Source organism: Carassius gibelio, chromosome B10 (assembly GCF_023724105.1).
Source record: "Carassius gibelio isolate Cgi1373 ecotype wild population from Czech Republic chromosome B10, carGib1.2-hapl.c, whole genome shotgun sequence".
NCBI lineage: Eukaryota > Metazoa > Chordata > Actinopteri > Cypriniformes > Cyprinidae > Carassius > Carassius gibelio.
The window spans coordinates 5,044,063-5,067,895 of NC_068405.1; the positions used below are offsets into that span (position 1 = coordinate 5,044,063).

Below are 23,833 nucleotides of genomic sequence, written 5' to 3' on the forward strand. Positions count from 1 at the left end.
CAGAGGAAACTGATTTTTTACAGATCTGATTTAAAGTCTGATAAAAAAAAAAAAAATGTATGTGCAATTTAACTAAAATTGAATAACTTAATGATGATACATGATGAAAGTTATCTTTTCCCAGTTCATCAACCAGTTTTTGTCCTAATGAGCCGCGATGGAGATATGTGATGAGTGAAGGTGAATTCAGCTCAATGATTTTCTCAGGGTCTTGTGCATTCTGTTCAATATTACCATTGTTTAACTGGAGATATCATTTTCACTTGATACTGATAGCCATAATGAAATTTATCCCAATCGACAATTCAAATGGTTGTGGATCATCTATTTTTAAATGCTAGGATTTTAGCCAAATATGGATAATTTAACTAGTCTTGTTGCCAATGACAGCTGTAGGCTAAGATAAGTTTTTATGAAATGTGGGATAGAGGATGATTAATAGTGAATGACAAATAGATTTCTTATGGATCTGATTTGAAGCCATAGTTTGTGTGCAATAAAACTAACAAAAAATGATATGAATCTCACATTATCTAGTATAAAATCAGATGTAATGTGATTGCACAGCGTGTGATGAGAGTTATCTTTACCCAGTTAATCAGTTTCTGTCCTAATGAGCTGCAATGGTGATACGTAACAAGCATCAATGGATTCAGCTCAATGATTTTCTTAGGTATTTGTGTGCTCTGGACATTAATGTTATTGTTAAATCGGAGATTGAATATAATTTTTACATGACTTTATAGCCATAATGAAATAAACAATGGATAAATTAACATATCTTGATAATCCAAAGTAAACAAACGTTAAAACTGTGCTAAAACAAGTGTATTATATAACAAAAACTTTCAGTCACATTTTATTACAATTTTGATCACACTTTATTTTAAGGTCTATTTCTTGATATTAACAAACCATTAACTATGACTTTTGCCTCAATAATCTCCTAATTTGCTGCTTATTAATAGTTAGTAAGGTAGTTAAGTTTAGTTATTGGGTACGATTAGAGATGTAGAATACTTTATAAGTACTAATAAACAGCCAATATGTAAATAATAGGCATGCTAATTAGCAATTAAATAACAGTAAGAATTGGTCCCTAAACTATAGTGTTAATTATTAATTTGATTATGTGGATATATGATATAAGTTACTATTTGTGCATTCAATTTTACGGTTGATGAATCTGACATGAGCTGTGAATATTTCAGCCATCAAATGCTTAATAACAGTGTCATTCACATGAGATCTTCCGATGCTTTTTGTGTGAATTTGGCACTTTTCAGGGTAATGAGTGTCTGCTGGTGGACTCACGCTGGCCGAGCTGTGCTTCTGGGACTCTCTCCCTGATGATGCGACAGGCGTCGTACACCATGGTGGAGGGCTCAAACTGCATGGTCTTCACCACGTTCCCCACCCCAATCTTCAGCGACAGCGCCACCATGACTGACACTACGGGACTGTGCCACTGCTACTCCTGCTAAACAAACAGCACACAAACCCTTAACACTCGTAACAGGATGACATTATTGATGATCTAGACCAGTGGTTCCCAACACTGCATGTCTTCTTTATCAAACACACCTGATTCAGGTCATCAGCTCATTAGTAGAGACTCCACTAGAAGGCAAGCCTGCAATCATTAGCCGAAAAAGTGTAATGGCTAAAGCTAACGCTTCCGGTCTGGCAGTACGTGGTAAAGAAGATCAGAGGCTGTTTTGTTTGAATGGATATTAATAGAGGAGAGGCTTTACTACGCTGAATAAAGGAGGAAATGTCTTGTCATTTAGAGGAAATGGCTTGTAATTTAATGAATCGACCGCCTCTCTGCTAATCTTCTAAATGTTTTACACCAAACAATACTCTTGGATTAAACTACTTTTATAGATTCCCACAAAAAAGCTTTATAAGAGAAGTTTTATAAGAGAAGTCACTGACTTTTTGTGACCGGTGGGATTCGGCTAACAGCACTTCTCATTCGTTCCTATGGGATCCGTAAACGGCGACTGAGTGTCGCTCACCTCTGACTGAAGTTCAGTGACGTCAAGGCTGTAACGTGATTGGTTATTACAGCACACGTGATCCAAGTTAGCCATTATGCTTTTCTCCAATAGTAAGTAATACAGACCCTCTTATCTCCCTATAGTAAGATAATCTTTGCTCCAAGACCTGAAATTGGTGTGTCAGAGAAAGAAGACATGCAAAATGTACTGTGTTGGTGTGCCTCCAGGACCAGCGTTGGGAACAATTGATTTAGACTAATGTTCACTTCTTGATTAAAGCATCACAGAAATCTGAATTATGAACAGTTTGCAGGACAGTGTAAAAGTAACACTAAACAACTCTCAAATAACAGTTACAGTTTTTAAAGTTATTTTTATGGGCTTTTTATTGAGATATGAGAGGTGAGGGGGGTGAGCGAAGGACCTCAATATAACTCGGGTCACCATGAGCACAGTTGTGCTAACCACAACCACGAAAAACAAGCAAAACAAGATGCAATCACATAAATTATATAACAACAGAGAATGCCAATCAGAAAGAACATCACAGAGAGAAAGCAAGAGTCTCCTACAGGAAGTCAATGTCAAGTAAAAGACAAACACTATTTATTAAAGAAAAAACAAAAATATTCAAAAAGTCAAAGTTCACTCATAAGTTTTTGGTGTGTTTATCCATTCCATATCCTTTCTTGTACATCCCCAAGAAAAAATCCCCAGCTTTGGGAAAACACCTCAGTGAAGCAGAGGAATGCTGGCAAAGACTAAACAACAGCAATATGGGATAGAAGCATTCTATGAAAAATGTGATCTATGAGGAGAAGCAGACGAGCTGTCATTGGAATAACAAGAAAATATAAAGGTGTAGATGCAAGAAGAAACATTAACTACTGTAATAGCAAAGAAGAAACAAGACAAACATAGTAGTACTGCACATCCACATCACAAGGAATCTAGAAAAACAGGAACCAATCATTGTTCAGAAACAAAAATTAAGAATTCTGGGAGCAAAATATGAATTAGGCCGGGTTCACACCGGATGCCGAAGCGTCGCGGAAGCGGCGCGGAACGGAAAATCACGCGCGGTCCGGCGCCTGCCTGTTCATACCAGACGCGTATTCTCAGTGGCGGTCGACAAGCACTTCTGCTCAGTTTCCCTGTCTGTTTATGTGTTTAGACACCCATCGCCCCACCCCCTCCCTGTAGTCCGCCCACTCCCGTTGCTCTGTGTGTGCATGTGCGTGCGTGTTGTGTTGTGTTTTTTTTTTTTTTTTTTTTTTTCTAGTCTGTTTAGATACACAAATATGATCGCATTTGTCACTCGCGGTATTTTAATTTGAAAATTGCTTATATTTTGACAATTGACCGGATTGTCTCGTGTTTCTTGGTGTGACTTCCTGCCAGAATTGACGCGGTTCGCTCGGGGCTCGCGCAAAAAATAGGCGAATTCAATGATGAACTGCCTTTAACTATCATTTTGCATTATTGACACACCTTTTTCCTAATGAATGTTGTTCAGTTGCTTTGACGCAATGTATTTTGTTTAAAGTGCTATATAAATAAAGGTGACTTGACTTGACAAGGCTCATCGCTATGAAAATCGAGGTGTGCTCTTATTGGCCAGCTATCCAGTGCTGCTTTGTGCAGTGTTCAACCAGAGCGACAAAACATAAACATAAAATCCCATTATAAACGTGATATAAACATGATTTCTAGTCGTGTCCTCTTTTGGAAGGCCAAACAAAGTAGTAGTTTATCAGGTACTCTCTAACTTTCCTGTAAGATTAACCTAAGAACGCTGTCACAAATCTAGTGTGAACGGCAGTGTTGAGATCAGCTGTGTTTATAAGCTGTCCAGAGAAAGGACACACATTCCTGAGGAGGGCGAGTATGTGTGTGTGTATGTGTGTGTGTGTGTGTGTGTGTGTGTGCGTGTGTGTGCGCGTTCTCATTGAGAGATCAGTACACAGTCTTCTCTCTGGGGAAGCATTCCAGTTGCCCCATCCGAGCCGTGTGTCTGTGTTTTGGGGGAGGAGCTGAGGAGGGACACTTCTCTGCATACTTCCAGCATTCCCTTCACAGTCCCATGTAACACTCCCACCAAACCAAAACAAGTGAAGGAAGAAAACAATGCAATTCTGAAAGAGCAATATAGTTCTGGAATAAAGACAGTAGGGGCATTTAAACAAGGCTACTTGACTAGTCTGTGTTAAACGGATGTGTGTAAATTCCATGCCACTAGAGTCACCAAAAGGAATCACAAAACTGGACACTTTGCCAAAATAAGCTCCATAAGCTATTCACGGGACAACCACGCCAGTCCTGTCCAAAACTCACTCTACGGAGTTGCTTTTTTGTTGAGAAGGTTGGAATTCAAAAAATATAGAACAGTTTGTTCCAGTCCTCAAATATTATTGGCATGTTTTAAGTGGTCTGACTGTTTATATCACTGCACTTGTCTGCTTTCACAGTGTTACAGACTGAGAGAGCGGCGAGAAGATTTGCCTATAGCAAGGAGGAAAAAAACTTGGCTAACACTGTTGCTGTGCTTTATACTCCAGTCCAGTAGGTGGCAGAAATGCAGCTTTTACACTGGTTTGTGAAGTAGCATTTGAACAACATGAACGAGTATACGATGACAGAATATCCTCTTTTGGTCAGGCATCTTTAGCAGTGTCTCACACAAGAGATGCCGATCTAAAAATGTGCGACTCAAGTTAAAGTTTTAATGTTCGCGTTGTTTTTTGTTGTTGTTGTTGTTGTTTTTATTCCACTACTAAAGCAGTTGTTAGGCTTAGGTATTGTGTAGGATTAGAGATGTAGAATATGCTCATGGAGATATGCTTTATAAGTACTAATAAACAGCCAGTATGTCGATAGGCATGCTATAAAGCATCTAATTAATAATGAGAATTGGTCCCTTTGTTAAAGTGTTACCAAACGTAACGAATGACAAATACTAAAACAAGTCTGACAGTTTTCCTAATAATACCAGCATCTTCAAAAGTGTTTTGACAGATTATAAGGTTTAAAAACGTTTTTTGAGCTCAATTTCTGGATTGAAGGAAACGAAACCGCTGTATAAGCAAATCTATTAATGAAGAGCGCTCTGGGTGTGTTTGTGATGACTGAGCAACAGACCTGCTTATTTACTTTTGGTTATACTGATTCTATTTGCCATTTAATGCCATTTAGTAAAGAGCAGATGTGGGTTCATTTCCTAAAAAATATAGAGTATATTTACATCCGCCATCACTAGAGGGAGGAAAAAGCAAGTGGACAAAAACGCTGGCTCAAAATCAACGTGAAGTTGTGGTATAGTCTATTTTAGGGGCTGTACTTAAGGCAGTGACCTTGACCCAACTGAAGAATGCAAGAGTCCCACACACCCGGCATAAGGGCATAAGTGTGACCGTTATACTGATGTTTCCACACGCACCGACAGACGTGTGAAACACACGCGCACAACTACATACACTGCCAGGGTCAGAACAGTAACAAGGTATGGAAAATATGCAATGCAACAGGAAACAAACTAAAAATATATACATGTACACTGTACTTATTGAATTAGACAAAAGATTAATTTACATAAGCCAGCTTGAATGCTGCATAAAGTCAAAGGCAATGCAAAGTGCATCAGCAGCAAGAGGAAAAACTGTAGTTGTGATGTTTTTTTCATTGCTTCATATACAAACTGTCTATGCCTCTTTTAATAGCATCACATGTCTGAAGCTGGCACAATTACAGTGCCACATGTGAGACACAGCAAGCATACAGTACATCCCAGCAGGGCGACTAACAGTGCTGTGTTAAATGGCCCAAAACTACTCCTACAGCTGAGCCCTCTGGCAATCAACAAACCAATCTAAAGCCAGTGATGTCATAAACAGCATGGATTATGAATATTAATTAGGTTATGCAAATATGTTCTATGAAATGAATAAATGGTCTTAAGTGATGTGTTTGTCTGGAGGTCAGTAGTGAAGTATTTGCTCATGTCAAACGGCTGTGGAAAAGTGATAGAGTGATGTGTGAGAGGAACATAATTCCCGCTGTCACTCTTTCCGCCGCTGATAACAGCCACAACAACCCCTCAGAATAACACTAAAAATAACACATTCCACACATGTCACAATTACAGCTAATGTACCAGCCTCTGTTTACATGATCTAAAATAACCCAACTGTCCCGGATGTTTCTCCAGCACCGTGACCATACACAAGATTAATGGATGGATGAAATAACTCAATTACTCAAATAGACCTTAGTGCGTGTAGAAAGTAAAATTCACTCAGATTAGAATGCTGCTGTGTGAGGGGCAGATATAAAAAATTATAACTGTAAGTACATGAAACAATAATTACATTAACATCCACAACAACTGCTGAGCAGGTTCTGTTTATTCAAAGTGCACAGTGCATTTGCTGCTTTATATGCTCAAGCTCTTCAAAGTCACATGGACTCTGATTGGCTGTCAATGTTTACTTCGATCATCAGCTTGTTTATGTTACAGCTGTGGTGTGGACTTCCCTAATCTTATTAGAGTTAGAGCAAATGTTAAAATGTTATGTTATAATTCTCATTGCAGCTACTGTGCATGATGTGAATGGGCTTTTACAGCTCCTAGATATAGATATATATATATATATATATATATATACACATTACAAATTTAAAAACTGTCTACCAAAAGTGTTTTGTCAGCTGAATAACTGAGATGTTGTTAAAAAAATAAAAACTTAAAATAATAATAATAATAAATAATTGTGCTACCCTGACTAACATCTAAACTCAAAGAATTAATTCTTGACAGCTTTTAAGATCTTTCACACTTTAGTTTTCCTTATTTAAAAAAAAAAACAAAAACTCTGATATATTCAAGTTCACTTTAACACTTTGATTTCTTTCTTGCTCTTCTTTTTTCTTTTCTTTTTTGAAGAAAAAAAAAGAGGTGAATACAAAATTCTGAACATTTTGAACACTGAGATATACATATATACCAAACCACTCAAAGACCCCAGAAACTAAGCGTGAAAACTCCTCACATGCACAAACACTATCAATATTAGTTTGTGGGTGCACAATAGCAGGACGTTACTGAACAGATGCATGCTTTAGAAACTGTTCTTTAGTCTGTTCTTCAGTCTGCTGTGTCCATGTTACAAAATGCCACTGCAAATATTGGGTGCATTTGGTTTGTGCTGGGTGTTCTCATTTCTCACAGAAAATTCACGACATTTAATCCTTCAAAGATTGTTACATTTGTAACAATATATTTCAATTTATTCTCACAATTTCAAATAAATACCCCAAAATGAATATTCTGTCACAAATTACTTAACCTCATGTCATTTCAAACCTATAAGACATAAGCTTTCTCTCCATCCACTTGAAGATTAACCAAAGTCTTATGGGGTTGGAACGATGTTCACAAAATGGTCATTTCTGGCGGTCTCTGAGTGGGCAGCTCTTGTCTCCTAAATTTGTTTAAGCTAGACTTGATCAGACACTAGAAGTGTGCTTTTCTACAGGAATGTGTGCTGACTGAGGAAGACACACAAAGGCTGGGAAGGCATGTTAATTGTGATGTTCAGTTTTGTCCTGAAGGTTTCATCATCATTCACCCAAACAGACCCATGAGAGGGTTAACTAGCCCTCAGGACACCGAACATGAACAGTGTTTAGTGTGTGTCTTAAGAGGACGGGACAAGTTCTCACCTGTCTGTAGTGACACGCCGAGGCTTTGTGGCTCACTCCAGAGCCTGAGCAGATAATCGAGTGCTGACAGATTGAGCCACACATTAACCAATAACTGGGCCAACTGCCCACAGGTTATTTAGAGAAACCGCTGCTGACTCAAACCAATCATAAAGCCACAGACTGAGGAACATTAGCGCTGTCATTAGTCACCAGCTCAGATCTTCAGCATATACTGCTGCAATCCAACTGATAACTTCAGGAAACAGGGCTCTAGACTCATTCTTCCCACTGGTCGCTCTTTTGCAACTAACTCTGTACGCTCTTTTACAACACAGGATTAATCAATGAACGCCGATTAACTTTTATCAAAGTAAATAGTTATATGGTAATGAAAGTGTTAAACATTCAACCCGCAAAAGAGTTCGAGCACTTTCACAGTTGAGTTATGATGTGAGTGCAGAAATATTAAAAGATCAAATACATTCTAAAACGTTACATCCAATTATGTGACTATCACTATTTTTTTATTTTTACATAGTAAATCATAACACAGAATCACAAATCACATTATATACTGCTCTTAGAGGTGCAACTCTACATTGTTGTTTTATTTTTAATCGAACGTCCTGATCCCCTCAAAAGTAAGTCACATCACAGAAGTAGTGGAGGTTTTGTCGTGTGGACTTTATCAGATGCTGGACACCCCTTTCATTGACTGTTTAACACACTGACCTATCGGAAGACCCCTCCCCTCAATCTCTAAATGTAATGTACCCCGCCATACATGAACAGTGTTGACCCGGGATGTTGTTGATGACCGTAATATTTCTCCCGCTTGCACTGTGATCTGGAAATCCCTGGCTTTGAGTCACCCACTATATTTATTTGAAAATCTTAAACCTTCATGCCATATTTAATATCCACTTGAATGGTGGCCCTTCTGTGTCCAAAATAGTTCAAACACATAGTGGGAGAAGGTTTTCAGACTGACAGCTGTCATTGTGAAACATTGACCAGCTCTGTTTGTTTGTCCGAGGGAGCAGCAGTAACTAAAGGGGGCGGGGCTTACCGATAGCTCAATTAGTGGCACTGGAGACTAGAGTAATGCTGCGATGTTTCTGTGGTCAATGCTCCCAACAGCTCATTTCCTAAATGCACCCAACACTCATGAATCTGACAGGATGTCTGTTGACTCATGTGCGAGTGAGTAACGGCAGACAGACATCAGCTGAGCCATGTGTCCCTCACACAAAGCCTCCAGAAGACGGACAGACTCGTGAGAGAATGAGAAGTTTTCATTCACTCCAAGCACAGATCTCACTCGACTCGATCACGATCGGTTCTGGATCCCAGCGTGTGGAGCGCAGTGCAGTAGTGGCAGCTCCCACTCTAGCCCAGCATGCAGTGATGTCATTTCCTGTTTCAAAGGCTCTTCACTGCCATAAAAGGGAATTTGGGCTATGTGCAGGCGCAGAGGAGCATGTGCTCACACACATCCTGTGCAATTACAGCTGAGCACAGGGAGGGATTGTTCAGCTCATGGAAAAGCAGGGAATATGAATCACAAGTAAACACAGATGAACCGATTTCAGATACGTATGTAAAGAGAATAAATGTATGGACTTATCAATCTTGGGGCGTGTCAATAACTTTCAGCTGTCCATCTTCATAACTCAACTGTATAAAGGACATATACAATATGTCTATTATGGATATCACACTTCTCTGGGCTGTACAATAGCTGATGATTTTTTTTGTTATCAAGAGAAATTTTACATCACAACATATAATGAAATGTAAAAAGAACTGGTATTGAAAAGGTTTACGGTCTGCTTCCAATATTAGTCTGATGCCAAATATATGGTGACCAGGATAATGTGCATCATCATACTGCAGTAGAGGAGGGGTTACATTTCTGATCACACTTGTGTAAAACTCATTCATACAGCTGTTGTGATGGGATGTTTCTCACACTCCAGAATGCATAAGCAGGCTTTGTGGTATGTTACTTCTGAGATATAGATTTGGATTCACTAAACTTCTCCAAGTTACTGCAGATATGGCTGTGTGGTTCAAAAAATACATCTAGACCTCACGAAACAAATCAGAAATCTCAGTCCTTTGATGTCACAGCAGACAAAGCAGGCACCAGATCACAGTCAGAAGTCCTGTAATTCAATCAGTCTGACCGCTTTAGAGAACATGACCTCTCAGACACACGCACACACACACACACACACGCACACGCGCACACACACACTTCAGGACCAGTGCACGGTTGCATGAAACTCCTTAAGTGAGGGTTTCCCTGAGGGAGAAAAGATCCCTGAGGTAAGGGATTTCATTAAGAGCGTTGCAAGAAGCCTCTTAACTGTCACCCTTACCTAAGTGTTTATACGAAGCGTTTCACAGCAGTTTCTGACAACATACGGCAAAGATCGCCGCGGTTACTATAGTTACTACCTCTAACAGTAAACAGAACATAGCGAACCACAAAGCCAAACCCTTGCTAAAATCACACTTGTATTCATGTATTTTTGCTATGGAGAGTACAAACATAACAAAAACAAAAAACGTGAACCAAACTGGACAGAGGACGAAAAGGCAATTATTGTTTTCGTAAGTGGTTTTAATAATAATAATAATAATAATAATAATAATACTTTTCAGCCTTTCATCAAGCATTCATCGTCTCCAAGGGATTATTACGATCATTAAAAACACACCTTATATATATATATATATATATATATATATATATATATATATATATAGAGAGAGAGGTATATCCTCCTCTTCAATTAATACTTAATCAGCATCGTATTTTGAGTTGAAGTTGACTTAAGGGAGCTGTTTTGGTCCCTTAAATTTATTAAGGTGAAATGGTCACTAAGGACTTTGTAGCAACGCTGAAGGGAACACTTAGATAATTAAGGGGTAAAACTTAATAATAGCCTTAAGTTCTTTAAGGAAACCCTTAGGGTTTTTTCTTGCAACCCAAATTTCACTAAGGGTACCCTTAACCTTATATCTAAGGGATTTCTTAGCTTAAGGAGTTTCATGCAACCGGGCACAGGACTGTAATTAAGCAAGTGCAGAGAATGGAAGGAGCTTGATGAAGGTAGGGCTGGACGATTTGTCAAAAATTTATATCTCTATATATTTCTTAATTTCGGTTGATACAACACAATTCAGATATCGATATGAACACTTTTTAAAAAGCCTTATAAAAATGGCCAAGAATGCCAACAACAGATGTCTGTACCTAAAAACTTATGAACAATTTATTTGCCATGTCTATGAAACTCACTCATATAAAACTATATAATATTTTAGGGGGGCAAAAGGCACAAATAAAGAAATGTTCACCTTTTATTTGTATTTATCCTTCATACAAACAAGAAACGTGAAATCACTATCAAATAAACATCTCATACTCACCTTATTAATATTAATATCTTTAAAGGGTGGGTGAAATGCTCGTTTTCACTCAATATCCTGTTAATCTTGAGTACCTATAGAGTAGCACTGCATCCTTCATAACTCCAAAAAGTCTTTAGTTTTATTATATTCATAAGAGAAAGATAGTCTGTACCGATTTTTCCCGGAAAAACACGACCGGCTGGAGGCGTGACGTGTGGGCGGAGCTAAAGAATCACGAGCGCGAGTAGGCTTTTGCGTTGAGAGCGTTTGGAAACTGTGACATTACCCTGAGGAAAAAAACATTATCCAAAACAAACCATGGCTAACAGTCAGATTCAGCCGTTTATTTATGATCCAGAATCAGATCCAGAGGCTGAAACTGAAGGAGAGCAGCAGCAGCTCTGATCAGTGAAGTCTGTTGTGCTCTCAGTGCTCTGCTATACGGGAGCGCGCTCTTCCGGCAGAAGTGCCTCAGGACCCATATAAGGAAATTCCGCTCCATCTAACGTCACACAGAGCCATACTCGAAAAAAACTTTCCCAAACTTGTGACAAACCGGAAGAGGTATTTTTGGAACAGAAATACTCCTTCAAACGTACAACTTAATTTTTGAAACTTTGTCCATGTTTAGCATGGGAATCCAACTCTTTAACAGTGTAAAAAACTCAGTATGCATGAAATAGCATTTCACCCCCCCCCCCTTTAACTTCAAACTATAGGCTAACATACACTACCAGTCAAAAGCTTTTGAACAGTAACATTTTGAAATATCTTTTACTATTAAAACAACCGTTTTTTATTTGAAAACAAATGTCATTTATTCCTGTGATTTCAAAGCTGAGCTTTAGCATCATTGCTCCAGTCACATGATCCTTCAGAAATCATTCTAATATTCTGATTCGCTGCTCAAAAAGCATTTATTATTATGTTGAAAACAGCCGAGTAGAATTTCTCAGGTATCTTTGATGAATAGAACGTTCAGAAGAACAGAATTGATCTGAAATAGAAACCTTTTGTAACATTATAAATGTCTTTATCATAACTTTTGATCAATTTAAAGCATCCTTGCTAAATTAAACAAATATTTTCTTTAATTTAAATTAATATAAATAATAATAATAATAATAAATGTATTATGTTACAAAAGCTTTTTATTTCAGATAAATGCTGATCTTTGGATCTTGTCCTGTCAAAAGCCAGTGTTCCTGCCACGGAAAGCTGAATAAATGTGTGAAGTAACACAATGTTAAGACATATTTGTGAAAAGTTCGTTTTTAGTTTCCACATTTTTTAACCCTAAACAAATGTTATATTTCAGAGCTTCCATAACCTAAAAAAACACTATGGCAATATATTCTAATGTCCAGTCCATTGTCCACACACACACACACACACACACGCTGCTGTCTTCATTGTGTGGCCTATATTATAGTAACTTAATATTTGGACCCCTGAATCCAGTCAATCATACAGATCTCAAGTGTCACATAAAAATAGACTCTGTGACTGGATCAATTTACATTATAGGTAGGGATGCATCGCTATCGGCTCTGATGCTGACATTTTCTGCGGTCAGACGAGACCAATCCAAATCCCATATTGTGCGTGTACTACTCTGTTATTGTTAAGCGCCAAAAACATGATAAGACTCCATAAAGTTCTTGTGCATTATATTTCAAGTGTTCTGAAGCTGTTCCATAGTTTAATGTGAGGTACAGATGAATACAAAGCTGCAGTATTGTATATTACAGCAATACAAAGAGCAGTGTCTAACATTTTAACAGATGTAGTCATACACTTACTCAATTTTATTTGTTCCCCACTAAATAATGTTGTCACACTAAATGTTCAGATTTGATGAAATTATTGTGCACCCATAATTCTTCTAGACTATTGTATCTTTTGCTGCTGAATTATCCACTAACATAGTTTATAATAATATTTTTTGTCATAGGTTATGATTATATATTTTTTTCATTTGTTATTTTTAATTCAAATGAAGGGGTCTACATTTAGTATATGGTGTTAAACACACAAAAGAGAGATCAGGTGAACACACAGAAATTCAATAGAAACACTGATTTAAAGAAAACTGCGCTGGTATTGAATCTGATCAGTATCCACAGATACTATTTGTTTTTCTGTTTTCTTTATCAGATCAGATGGCTTCTGAAAAAATGGTGTCGTTGCATCCCTAATTATAGAGAAAAATCCCCATCTAGAGGCTTGAATGACACATTTAAACATGACAGAAGAGTGAGAAACTGGAGTTTCCCCATGATTCATGAAGCATTTCTTCCACACCCAGAGTGGACAGTCCCTCTCCGAGCACTGGATCTATGATCTATCAAACACACCTGAGTTTGCTAATCAATGTCTTCAGGATCATTAGAAAATCACCTTTGTTTGATGAGGGTTGGAGCTAAACTCTGCAGGAAAGTGGATCTCGCCGGCCAGATTTGAGGATCACTGATATAGTTCACAAGAGTTTTTCATATAAAATCTAATTATGTATATCTCACTCTGAAAAGTTTAAATGAAACATTAAATCTGATTTATCATGTGTCCTTCTAATTTACCACCTTTAAAGGCATAGTTCACCCAAAAATGAAAATGATGTCTCCTCTCAGTCACTGTCAGAGTCCACGGTTCGCGCTTGGTAATGATGGCTGCAGTAAACTAAATGTTCGCGGTCACTGTTCAAAGTCATACGGGTTCGGGCACCAAAATACATCTAAAAAATAACAGCACACGCATAACAACAAATAATACTTCTGCACAATGCTTCTCTTTTTACAACAGAAATGTGAATTCTGCCGGTATTCAGACAGTCTCATGCATACAGATACAGATTCGGGCTAGAATCGCCTACGTATGTGATGTTTTATTTGTTGTTGACATTTCTAATCGTAAACACAGCCATGTTGAAGCCTGCTGTAAATGTTTTGCATTATGGCAGTCCACTCTGCTTATTGTCTTTCCAGAATGTTGCACTCCTGTTTGTCATTGTGCACATAACTTCACGCCAATAAATCATCAGAAATATTGGTCTTTACATTCGTCCTGCCTCGTCCGTGGATTTACCTACATTTGTTGTTATTTGCTGTATAAATGCATCTAGACATGCAAAATCAATTTTACAATCGATTCAATGAACACTTGTTTCTCAGATCAAACAGGATCTTTTTCAAAGTGACAACCCAAGTAAGCAAAGTAAACGGTCTCTCATTTGTAGGTTGGATGGACACGTAGCGGTGGATGCAAGTAAAACAGTACCTCATTTTTTTTTTTCTCACCTGAAATTCATGCAATAAACATGTTTTTGACAAAGATTTAAATTTGTTTGTGGTCTATATAGCCTGCATCAAAATGAGGTTTGCAATTACGCACCTGAAGACACGGGTTGAAGACCCAGTCAGTGACGTCACGATATGCTAATTTGTTTAAATTCATACCTATGTCATGTCATCACCAAAACATTTTTTACATTGAAACTTGAAAAAATACAAATAAAAATAGACCGACCTACCGACCCTTTTTTTATTTTTATTTTTTACTGTTACTGCAAACCTAAATATTTTTAAGGATGGCCTAATTGCAAATATATAATAAATATTTAAGCCCCGGGTCCTTTTGTGCTGCTCTGAACTGCTCATGCTGAAGGCTTTAAGGTGTTGCTGTAAAGCTGCTTTGAAACAGTTTGTAATGCAAAAAGTGCTTTACAAATAAAGTTGATTTGACTTCACTTATATAGCGGAGCTGATTTCTTCATGTATCCAGAACGTTCTCTCAATGTACACTTCATAAAACACATGTGATCTGTCAACAATACTCAGTGAAACAGCTCTATGTGTTTTCTGTGAGCGCTCCAAAGCCTTTAAAACAATACTTTAACCATGTAGAGTTCAGTGTGTCCATGACACCATTTCTATCTTTGCTGGCAGACTGCAGCGTCTCAGTTCTGACGGACATGTCTGTTCACTACAGGATAGAGTCAGCTGTCATGATAACTGTGTATGTATTAATGTCACGTATGTGGGCCAGAGTCTGATGAGCTGTTAGGCATGAAGTGCACACACACACACACACAGAGTCAATTCATGTGGAATATTTACACAGCACACAAGCCCTGTGTTGCAGATTTGATTTCTTTTCATTTGAAACAGAATACATCCTTTGAAGTTCTCTGTTATTCAAAATTAAGATGTCATTGACTTCCATGGTATTTTTCCATACTTTTAATAACAAATAACTATAAAGCACACCATGTATGCAGCTCATTATTTACATTACATTTAGCAGACGCTTTTATCCAAAGCAACAAATGAGGACAGTGGAAGCAATCAAAAACAACAAAAGAGCAATGATATGCAACAAAAATATTTTTTATGACCATGACTATGACCAAAGGGATAAAGAACATAAATTTTTGCCACTTTTGTTTATTTATTATTAATGGAGGGCACTGTAACTGACATCAAAAACTTGCGGCAAAGAAACAAATGCATCTTTGTCAAAAGGATGCATTTAAACATACCACAGAGAATACAGCCAACAACCAACAAGCACATACTTCTGCTTCTGCGCGAGAGGAAATAACCTCCATACCAGCAGATGCCAATAGTCTGTATTTGTCATTCAGAAACTGGAAGAGCTGGAACTGCGGATATACAGGCAGACAACTAGGTCAGCCGGCTCTCGACGATCTCTGATACTGGCCGATGGTCAGCTTGGTGTGCAGGCCTTAAGCTGCCACAGTGCCATCAAACTGTGAATTCCCACAGTGATGTGTGAGGTCTGAGCATCTGATGACTTCTGCAGGAACCATGAACATCTGCTGGCATCTAATCTGCAGGACAAATCCAGCCGCTTTAATCCTACTGCACACATTAGCACAGAATAGCGTTCTCTAAAGCCATATCAGCACCATGATAAAAGACTTCAAGAAGACTTAACACATGTGAGACCAAATACTGGGGATTTCTCTTCCTCTTACACTTTAAAGGTGGGCATACACTCAAAGACTGGCCTCGTAAAATAGGCCCAAAATGTGAACAAATAAAATAACCTTAGCAGACGTGTGTGTGTGAACTGATCCTGGTTGAATCATATTTACTGCTCTGACGTGTGACTAATGTGTGTTCAAATGCTGCTGAACTTCTGAGCTATAGAGTACGTTTAGTGCTACAATAACCTGGACTTGAGAAAACACTGACAGCAGATTACAAAACTTATTTCAATTGTTCACTTATTTTCATGGGCAGAGGGTGAACCATTTCCAGGGGAAACTCGTCTTTTTAGCCAAGTACCAGATATGGATGTCATATCAAAAAATATTATAAACTGGTTGTTTAATCAATTTATATAATTAGAATAAGACTGGTCAAAACAAAGACTGAAATAATTACCATATTGACCTGAATATAAGACAATGTTTTTTTTCTTGGAAATACTGTACATCTAAAAGAAATCATCTTATATTCAGGGTCTACTCTAGACTTTGACGTGTCAGTAATACAACCACAACAATAGATAACAACATACACATAAAAATACACATAAAACGAGCGTGCCATGAAATATGTAATGTAACGTGTGTTTTTTATTGTATATCTAAAAGTGTACATTTTTAAATGTGACTGTTTGGTACATTTTACCAGTATTTACAATACTTTTTTAAACAAAAATTAAAAAAAGGAAATAAATGCAATATAATTTTTTTTTTTTTTTTTTTTTAGTAAAACAAGTTCTAAGTTTTTTCCAAAAGATACATCTGAAAAAAGAGGGGTCGTCTTATAATCAGGTTCATCTTATATTCAGGTCAATATTTTGTTTTTGTTTTTTTATTCTACTTACCTCAAACATTTGAATGATTTATCACAGTTTTAGATTAAATAAATTCAGATTTAGGGAGCATAAGACACTTCTTTCAAAAACAAAACAAAAAAAGCCTCAATATTTCACCTTATTCCATATTTTTGACAGCTAGTGTATAGGCCAACGTATTATTATGTAGCCATAGGCCACTCTTCTTTGAAGATTAGGATCAGTGTCAGAAAATTAGTAAAATCCATATTGTTTCTCATGAACTACTGTGTAATGAAGCAGTCCAAAAATGCTGTGTATTTATAGATTATAGCTGAGAGCCAACACAGCTCTGAGCAAGCCACGGTCAACTGAACCCATGACATGAACCCTGGAGCTCAACACGCTCTAAACGGTGGAGATGATCGTGGACCTCAGGAGGAACCCCCCAGCACTCCCCCCACTCATCATCAGGAACAGCACTGACTGCACTGGAGTCATTCAGGTTCATGGGCACCACCATCTCCCAGGACCTCACATCGAGTCAGGACTGCCCCTCAGCCCAGCCTCCAAGACCTTTATATCTCCACAGTGAGAAAAAGGGCTAAGAAAATCACCTTGGACCCCTCTACAGAGCACTGACCTCCAGAACCGTTGTTTTTCCCTGTAGGCTATATTCAGCCTAAACAATTAAACTTTCATAATTATACATTGTCCATCACAACTGACATTTATACACAGAATCCAAAATGTGTACATTTGCAAACTGCACACTTCGCAAATAACATATTTCCACATTTATAGAATATCTGCACACTAATGCAGCAAACATGTCTGCACTGTGGAAGCTTTTAAAAGTGTCAAAGAAAGATGAAAAATCATTACAAGCACCGACAAAAAAGAGGTTTAGTACTGCATTGCATGTCCCTGAAGAGAAGAGGACGGGGTGGTTGTTGCTGGTTACTGCATGATGATTGAAATTGCAAAAATTGCATTTAACAATTAGTAAATAAACTGCAGAATGGTATGTTGTTTTCTAATACATGCACAAATTGCATGTGTTCAAACAATGCCGCAAGAGCTTGCAGCGCCAGTGTTCAAAGTCCAAAGCGTGAGGAAATTCAGCACTGAAAAATATTATTTTACTAACTTGTAGGTTTGCAGTTAAATTGTGCTTTTGTTGGTCTGTCTGTCTGCTAAAAAGTAAAAATAAAAAAAAGTTCACTGTTAAGTAAATCTTTTTTAAAGGCTTTTTTTTAATGGATTTTTTTCTTTGAAAAGCAAGATAAAATTGTAAATAGCACATTTTGGCTATTTAAATTACACACAAAAAAAGCGCAAAATACATAAATGTGTTCGTATTTGGCCTTCAGTCCATTCATTTTGTTCGGCTTCGGCCAAGATTTTTCATTTGGGTGAATCCCTACAGACAGGTGTGTGTTTTCAGCTTGCCACCTTGATATGAGCTTAATATGCTTAATATGCATTCAGAAAAACAGCTGTGAACTTTAGTGCTGAAAATAGAAGAGCAAAGGAAATCCGATCTCTTGTGGATAAAACATTTGAACGCTGTCCGTCTTTTGTTTGGAGGAAACATTTGGCCATCATCCCAATAATGGTGACTTACACATTATTCAGGACAGAATAGTGCTACATTTACTTTAACAATACACAAACAAATGACAATGAATGACTTGAAAATATAAACAATACAAAAAAAAAATAACATACTACAATTTGCCTTTCAATCAAAAATAATGCAAGTCAGGAATGCAATGGATTCAGAACTGGACTCCAGATCTCTACTGAAACTAGAGCTTGTACTGATCTGTATCCTCAGATGTGTCTGTAGTGAGGGGACATCTCGTGGATCATGGGAAGATATGCCCAGTGATGTGAAACCACATTCCTCTGGTCACTTTCCAGCACACACAGGAAGTCTTCAATCGCTCTTCCGTCATGCGCTGGTCTTCCATGCAGCCATCTAAGAAACGCAGCTGTGGTCTCTCCCTAATACACAAAAACCATCTGCTACAACACAGAGCTCCTCTCCTAACACTGAGAGCCAAACGTTACAGTCACAGCTTCAAACTAATATTACTGGAGCAGAAATGAAAGTCTCTAAAGAACACATTTACATGGGTGCATAAAGGCTACGTTTCAAAAGCTTAGTAAGTCTACATCGGCGGTTTATGTGGACATGCCTTTTGAGATGCATTGCATATTGCATTTCACACCAAATGAATACCAGAAAACAATTCAACAAGATTAGTGAAAATACACAAAAAAAGTATTAAGTATTATATGTTGTATTGGAGTGAGCACTTTTTGAACTGAACATGTTTCCCTCCAAACTTAACAAGAACTCAACCGTTTCTCCGCTCACTTTAATAAGCCTGTGCTCACACTGCAGTGATCACATTCTTGGTCATCCCAAATATCTCACACCTCTCCTGATCCAGACACTCAATGCTGTTCTGTACACTGTTAATGTCACTTTGTTCAAAGCAGTCTACCAACACATGCGAACCTCTCCAGCAGCCAGAATCATCAACATCTACAGGGATCTTTTGAGTCGTTTCTTCAAGCGTGAATGCGAAGAACAATTACTTATTTTGAGAGTCAACTGATCTAATCATTATAACATTGATAAATTGACAATAAATCTAAGACTTTTCTTATCTTTCTATCTTCTGGGTAGAACCCAACCATACTGTCAAAACAACCCAACAGCTGGGTTATATGATAAAAACAAATGATATTATAATCATTTTACATTTATTCAACAACAAAAAACACTTCAGTGTCAATAATGTTGAAGAATTATTCAGATCCAATTATGATATTATGAGCTAACTTACCTATTAAAGCTCCAGCCGATTATTTACTGTCCTGTCTAATGGGGTTCATTGATATTTTAAGACATCATAGTTTCCTGTAATGGATTGAATACACTGTCACTATTTTAGAGGCTGAGGCAATAGAATTGGCCTCCGAATATTTCCCTTTGCCACTGGAATAACAGACCAAGTTGCTTTGACCAAATATGGCTGCTTCCAAACACTGGCAGGAGAAACAAACCAGCAGCACAGATCTCCTAAACGGGAGCGAGTGTTGGACATAAACCCAACACCGGTCACCTATTCAAACTGACATACTGCGGGAGTCATAAACTAGAGTTATGGATTTCATTGATGATTAACAGACATTAAACATCAGACAGACAGATCGACTCTGTTAAACGTACTTGAACATAGACCCATAAACACATGCTCCACACTGAATGCAGCACTGTCCCATCAGTAAGAGCTGCTCTTGTGTGTTGATCTGAGGGTTACTAGCACAGCTCTTCCCCGGGGAAAGACAGAGCACATCCTGTTCCTTCAGAAGAATACAGCACCACCAAGACGACATTCATACAATTCAACCCTGTCACTTCTTAAACCACATTAATTACTACAGGGTTTATCCGTTTCTTTGATTTTCTTAAGGACAAAGCAGCACAAACCAAACCGTCTATCCTGGTTAAAGGATACTTCATCCAAATATGAAAATCATTTCAGCTTTCATTTTATTTTATTTTTTTTCATGGGACACAAAAGGAGAAATTTTAAAGAATGTATTGACAACCCATTTGCATACACTGGAAGTGAAACACCGCTTGAAAAGGATTGTTAAAAAATTATATTAAAATATTAAAGTCTTAATGTTTTTGAATGCTGAACAGACTCAAATGAGATTTATTCTCACTGAATTCATATCCTCTCAAATATGGTGCATTTAAACACTTCCAGACATCCAGACATCAATGCTATGACACGTGATATGTCCAGTCACAACACTGCATGTCTGAATAAGCACCAGTGCCACGGATGGAGGCAGGAGAGATTATAAGTTCAACTAAAAAGATGTAAGTTCATTTTTAAAACACAAATGAAGATATTTTAATAAAACCTTGTGATTTCTGTCCCTCCAATGAAAGATCAATTCCACCAAAACTTTGACCCCACAAGCACTTCATAAGGACTCCAGTGATCAAGTAATCCAAATGCTTCTCCTGAAGAGTCATGATCATTTTCTGTAGTGAACAGATTTATTTCAGGCTTTTATTCAGATATAAACATTGACTGATCCACATATATGGTGAATGGAAGATCAGATGTGCTTGCTGGATGTGAAGGATTGAGTTATTTAGGATCAACAGGTCATCATCCGCTCGGTCTCTACACCCTCTCAGACCCTGAACACAAAGGGGCCCTTCATGTCTCTGAAGCCCACCTCAGATCTGCTCAGTGTGCCTTCAATGGCAGGCTTGTTACGTGCTGAGGAGGGAGCAGACACACACACTGCTGGCCACATTGAGCCCGTCTGCAGCATCACTGCTCTGGTCTCGTGTGTGTCCTTGCTTTTAATAAAGAAGAACACTACAGACACGTCTCGGGATTTCTTGAGGACAATACCAGGAAACATATGGGCAGACATCTTCTCCAAAAAACCATGAGAAACACCATGGGCTCTATTTTAACGATCTAAGCACATGGTCTATGGTGCACGACGCAGGTGCACTTAGGAGGTGTGTCCAACTCCACTTCTGCTAGTTTAACGACAGGAAAACGGTCCGCATGTGGTCTAAAAGGGTTGTCCCTATTCTCATGAAAAATAAACCAATTAGAGTCTCATCTCCCATCCCTTTTAAGAGCCAGTTGAACTCGTGCCATGGTCTCGTCTCAAGAGATGAAACAGAGAAAAAAACTACTGTGCCACTGAACTTAGACCAGGTTTTTGTTGGTCAATGTGACCGTCTGTTTCAGTTGCCTCAAAATAGCAACACGCAAGCAATGCGTCTGAACACACCTTGTTTTCAGACCAGCACGTCCATGGATGCACAAATGGGCGCAAATGCATTTGTTATTTAAACAACATAGTGCAGGAACTGAAAATGACAACTGGCTTAGGCGTAAACTAGCAAAAAACACTTGCGTTGCGCAGTGTATTATAGGCCCCATGACATGACATGATATCGTTAACCATAAAAAAACTGTATTGTAATTCATATATGAATTTCTAAGGCGTCTAAATTAATTATTTTTTTTAACTTCTTCCGCCAAAAAACAATCAAACCTGTTTTTGAGCAAAAAGGAAGTAAAATATTTAGTATAATTAAAGAATTGTAAAAACATCAAGGTCTCCTAACCTCTTTTCTGTGAAATCTATTATGATTTTTAAAGCAAATGAAAGAATAACTTTTCAATTGTTATTAATATTTCAGACATGAGGAATGTTAACCTCTCAAACATCACTGCATTGCACTGCATCATACATTTAACCCCTGACAAATAAAATTGCAAAGCATTGATCATATAACTCAGCAGTAAAATATATTTTAATTAATAAGATCATATTATTGGGACATAGAGTAGCAACTGATATATGTATTATATTTAAGCAGTCGTAAAGATCTCATTGAATTACATCCCAAGCTATCAGAATTTCTGACTTTTAGCTCTGATTTTCACTACATCATACTACATATAAGCCTGATGTATCACATATCACATTCACACTGTTTACATTTTTTTTATATATTTTGTCTAAATGTTCAATAAACTTTTATATGCCACGTTTTCCCACTATTATTACATGTGATGCATTAGTGTTAAAACAGCTTTTGCTCATTTTAGCATGCAGAACACTTAGTGTGGCTTTCTTTAACCCATTTACCACTTCAGAAATGAATGGGATGTCCAGATAAGAGCCTCTGAGATGTAATTGAACTGAATGCTCTTTGAAGCACCAACACACTGCAGCAAAGAGCAGAAGCCACAACAGCTCACAGAAACTAGAGCAACATCTCTGTCATTCCACAGAATAGAGGAGGACAGCTCGGTTCAGTCCTTTATTACATGAATAACAGCTTCAATAAAGTCATGACAGACCCATGTCTCTCACCACACCCGATCTGAGCTCAGTTTGCCAGCCCTGAGGGCGCATTTTCCTCCAGCACAACTTACTCTAGTACTTCAAACACAAACCAACACGGACACATTCTTTGCGAAAATAAGATTTCTACAAGCCACACTGGTGAACGGTCTCAACTTCGCAGTGAATATAAACATATGGAATAATCTGACACCAATTCGACATATTTGTACCGTCTGTGTGTGTGTGTTTACGCAATGATTCACAGCAGAACCATGAGAGGAACAGCAGTCCATCTGCTGTGTGCTGTCGGTTAGTCCAGTCCAGTCCAGTAGGCCGCGCTTCTCCTCAAGTTTTTACAGTTACAGTATCTCAAGGCTTCATTCCTTCCGTGACGTGCGACTGTTACACTTCAGAGTTTACAAAGCTGTAGGCCATCACAATAAACCACTTAAAGCAAAGAACAGACAAAGTGTGTTTTTATAATGTAGGTTATTTTCAAAGCGCTTTTAACAGTTCGTCCGTTATAAACTATGCTACATATTCGCCTGAGGAGGGAAAAAACGTGAACTTTTATGAGCTAAGGTCTATTCCAAACCCTTATTCCCAGCTTCTCCAAAACTATCGCCAAACCAATGCGTTTTCTTAAAAACTCACTATGACCCAAACCTCCTTTCAACGCGTAAATTCAATGTCGTGTTGATTATCATTTTCTGAGTTTTTAAGATATTCGCATCGTAAAGAAACTTTACAACCTTGAAAAAGTTTAGCAGCTTTAGCTAAAGTGTGTCGAATTAGTTTGTAGTTCTTACCTCAGATTTCTTCGGTCACTAGTTGTCCACTTTCGGACAATAACCAATATGTGAACAATCCCTGTCCCCCAGCAGAGAGTTTGTGTGGAGTAAATATGCTGGTATGTATTATGTCAGAACAGAAGTGATTTCTGCACCGTTGCTTTGAGGCGCTGTGTTAAACTCCACCCT

At 38.0% G+C, this 23,833-nt stretch overlaps 1 protein-coding gene across 4 annotated transcripts in view; it reads right to left on the minus strand.

The window, feature by feature from the left end:
• LOC127965958 (talin-1) overlaps nucleotides 1-23,833 on the minus strand; it is a 72,950-nt gene extending 49,117 nt beyond the window's left edge. For 2 of the 4 annotated variants that reach the window (XM_052566714.1, XM_052566712.1), the window contains exons 1-2: nucleotides 23,663-23,830; nucleotides 1,315-1,477 (exon numbers count right to left, since the gene is read on the minus strand). In XM_052566714.1, coding sequence (XP_052422674.1) covers nucleotides 1,315-1,444 — 130 coding nt within the window. In that variant the 5' untranslated portion in view covers nucleotides 1,445-1,477; nucleotides 23,663-23,830. Of the gene's footprint in view, nucleotides 1-1,314; nucleotides 1,481-23,662 lie in introns of all 4 variants that reach the window. The other 2 variants (XM_052566713.1, XM_052566711.1) reach the window with 2 other exon arrangements.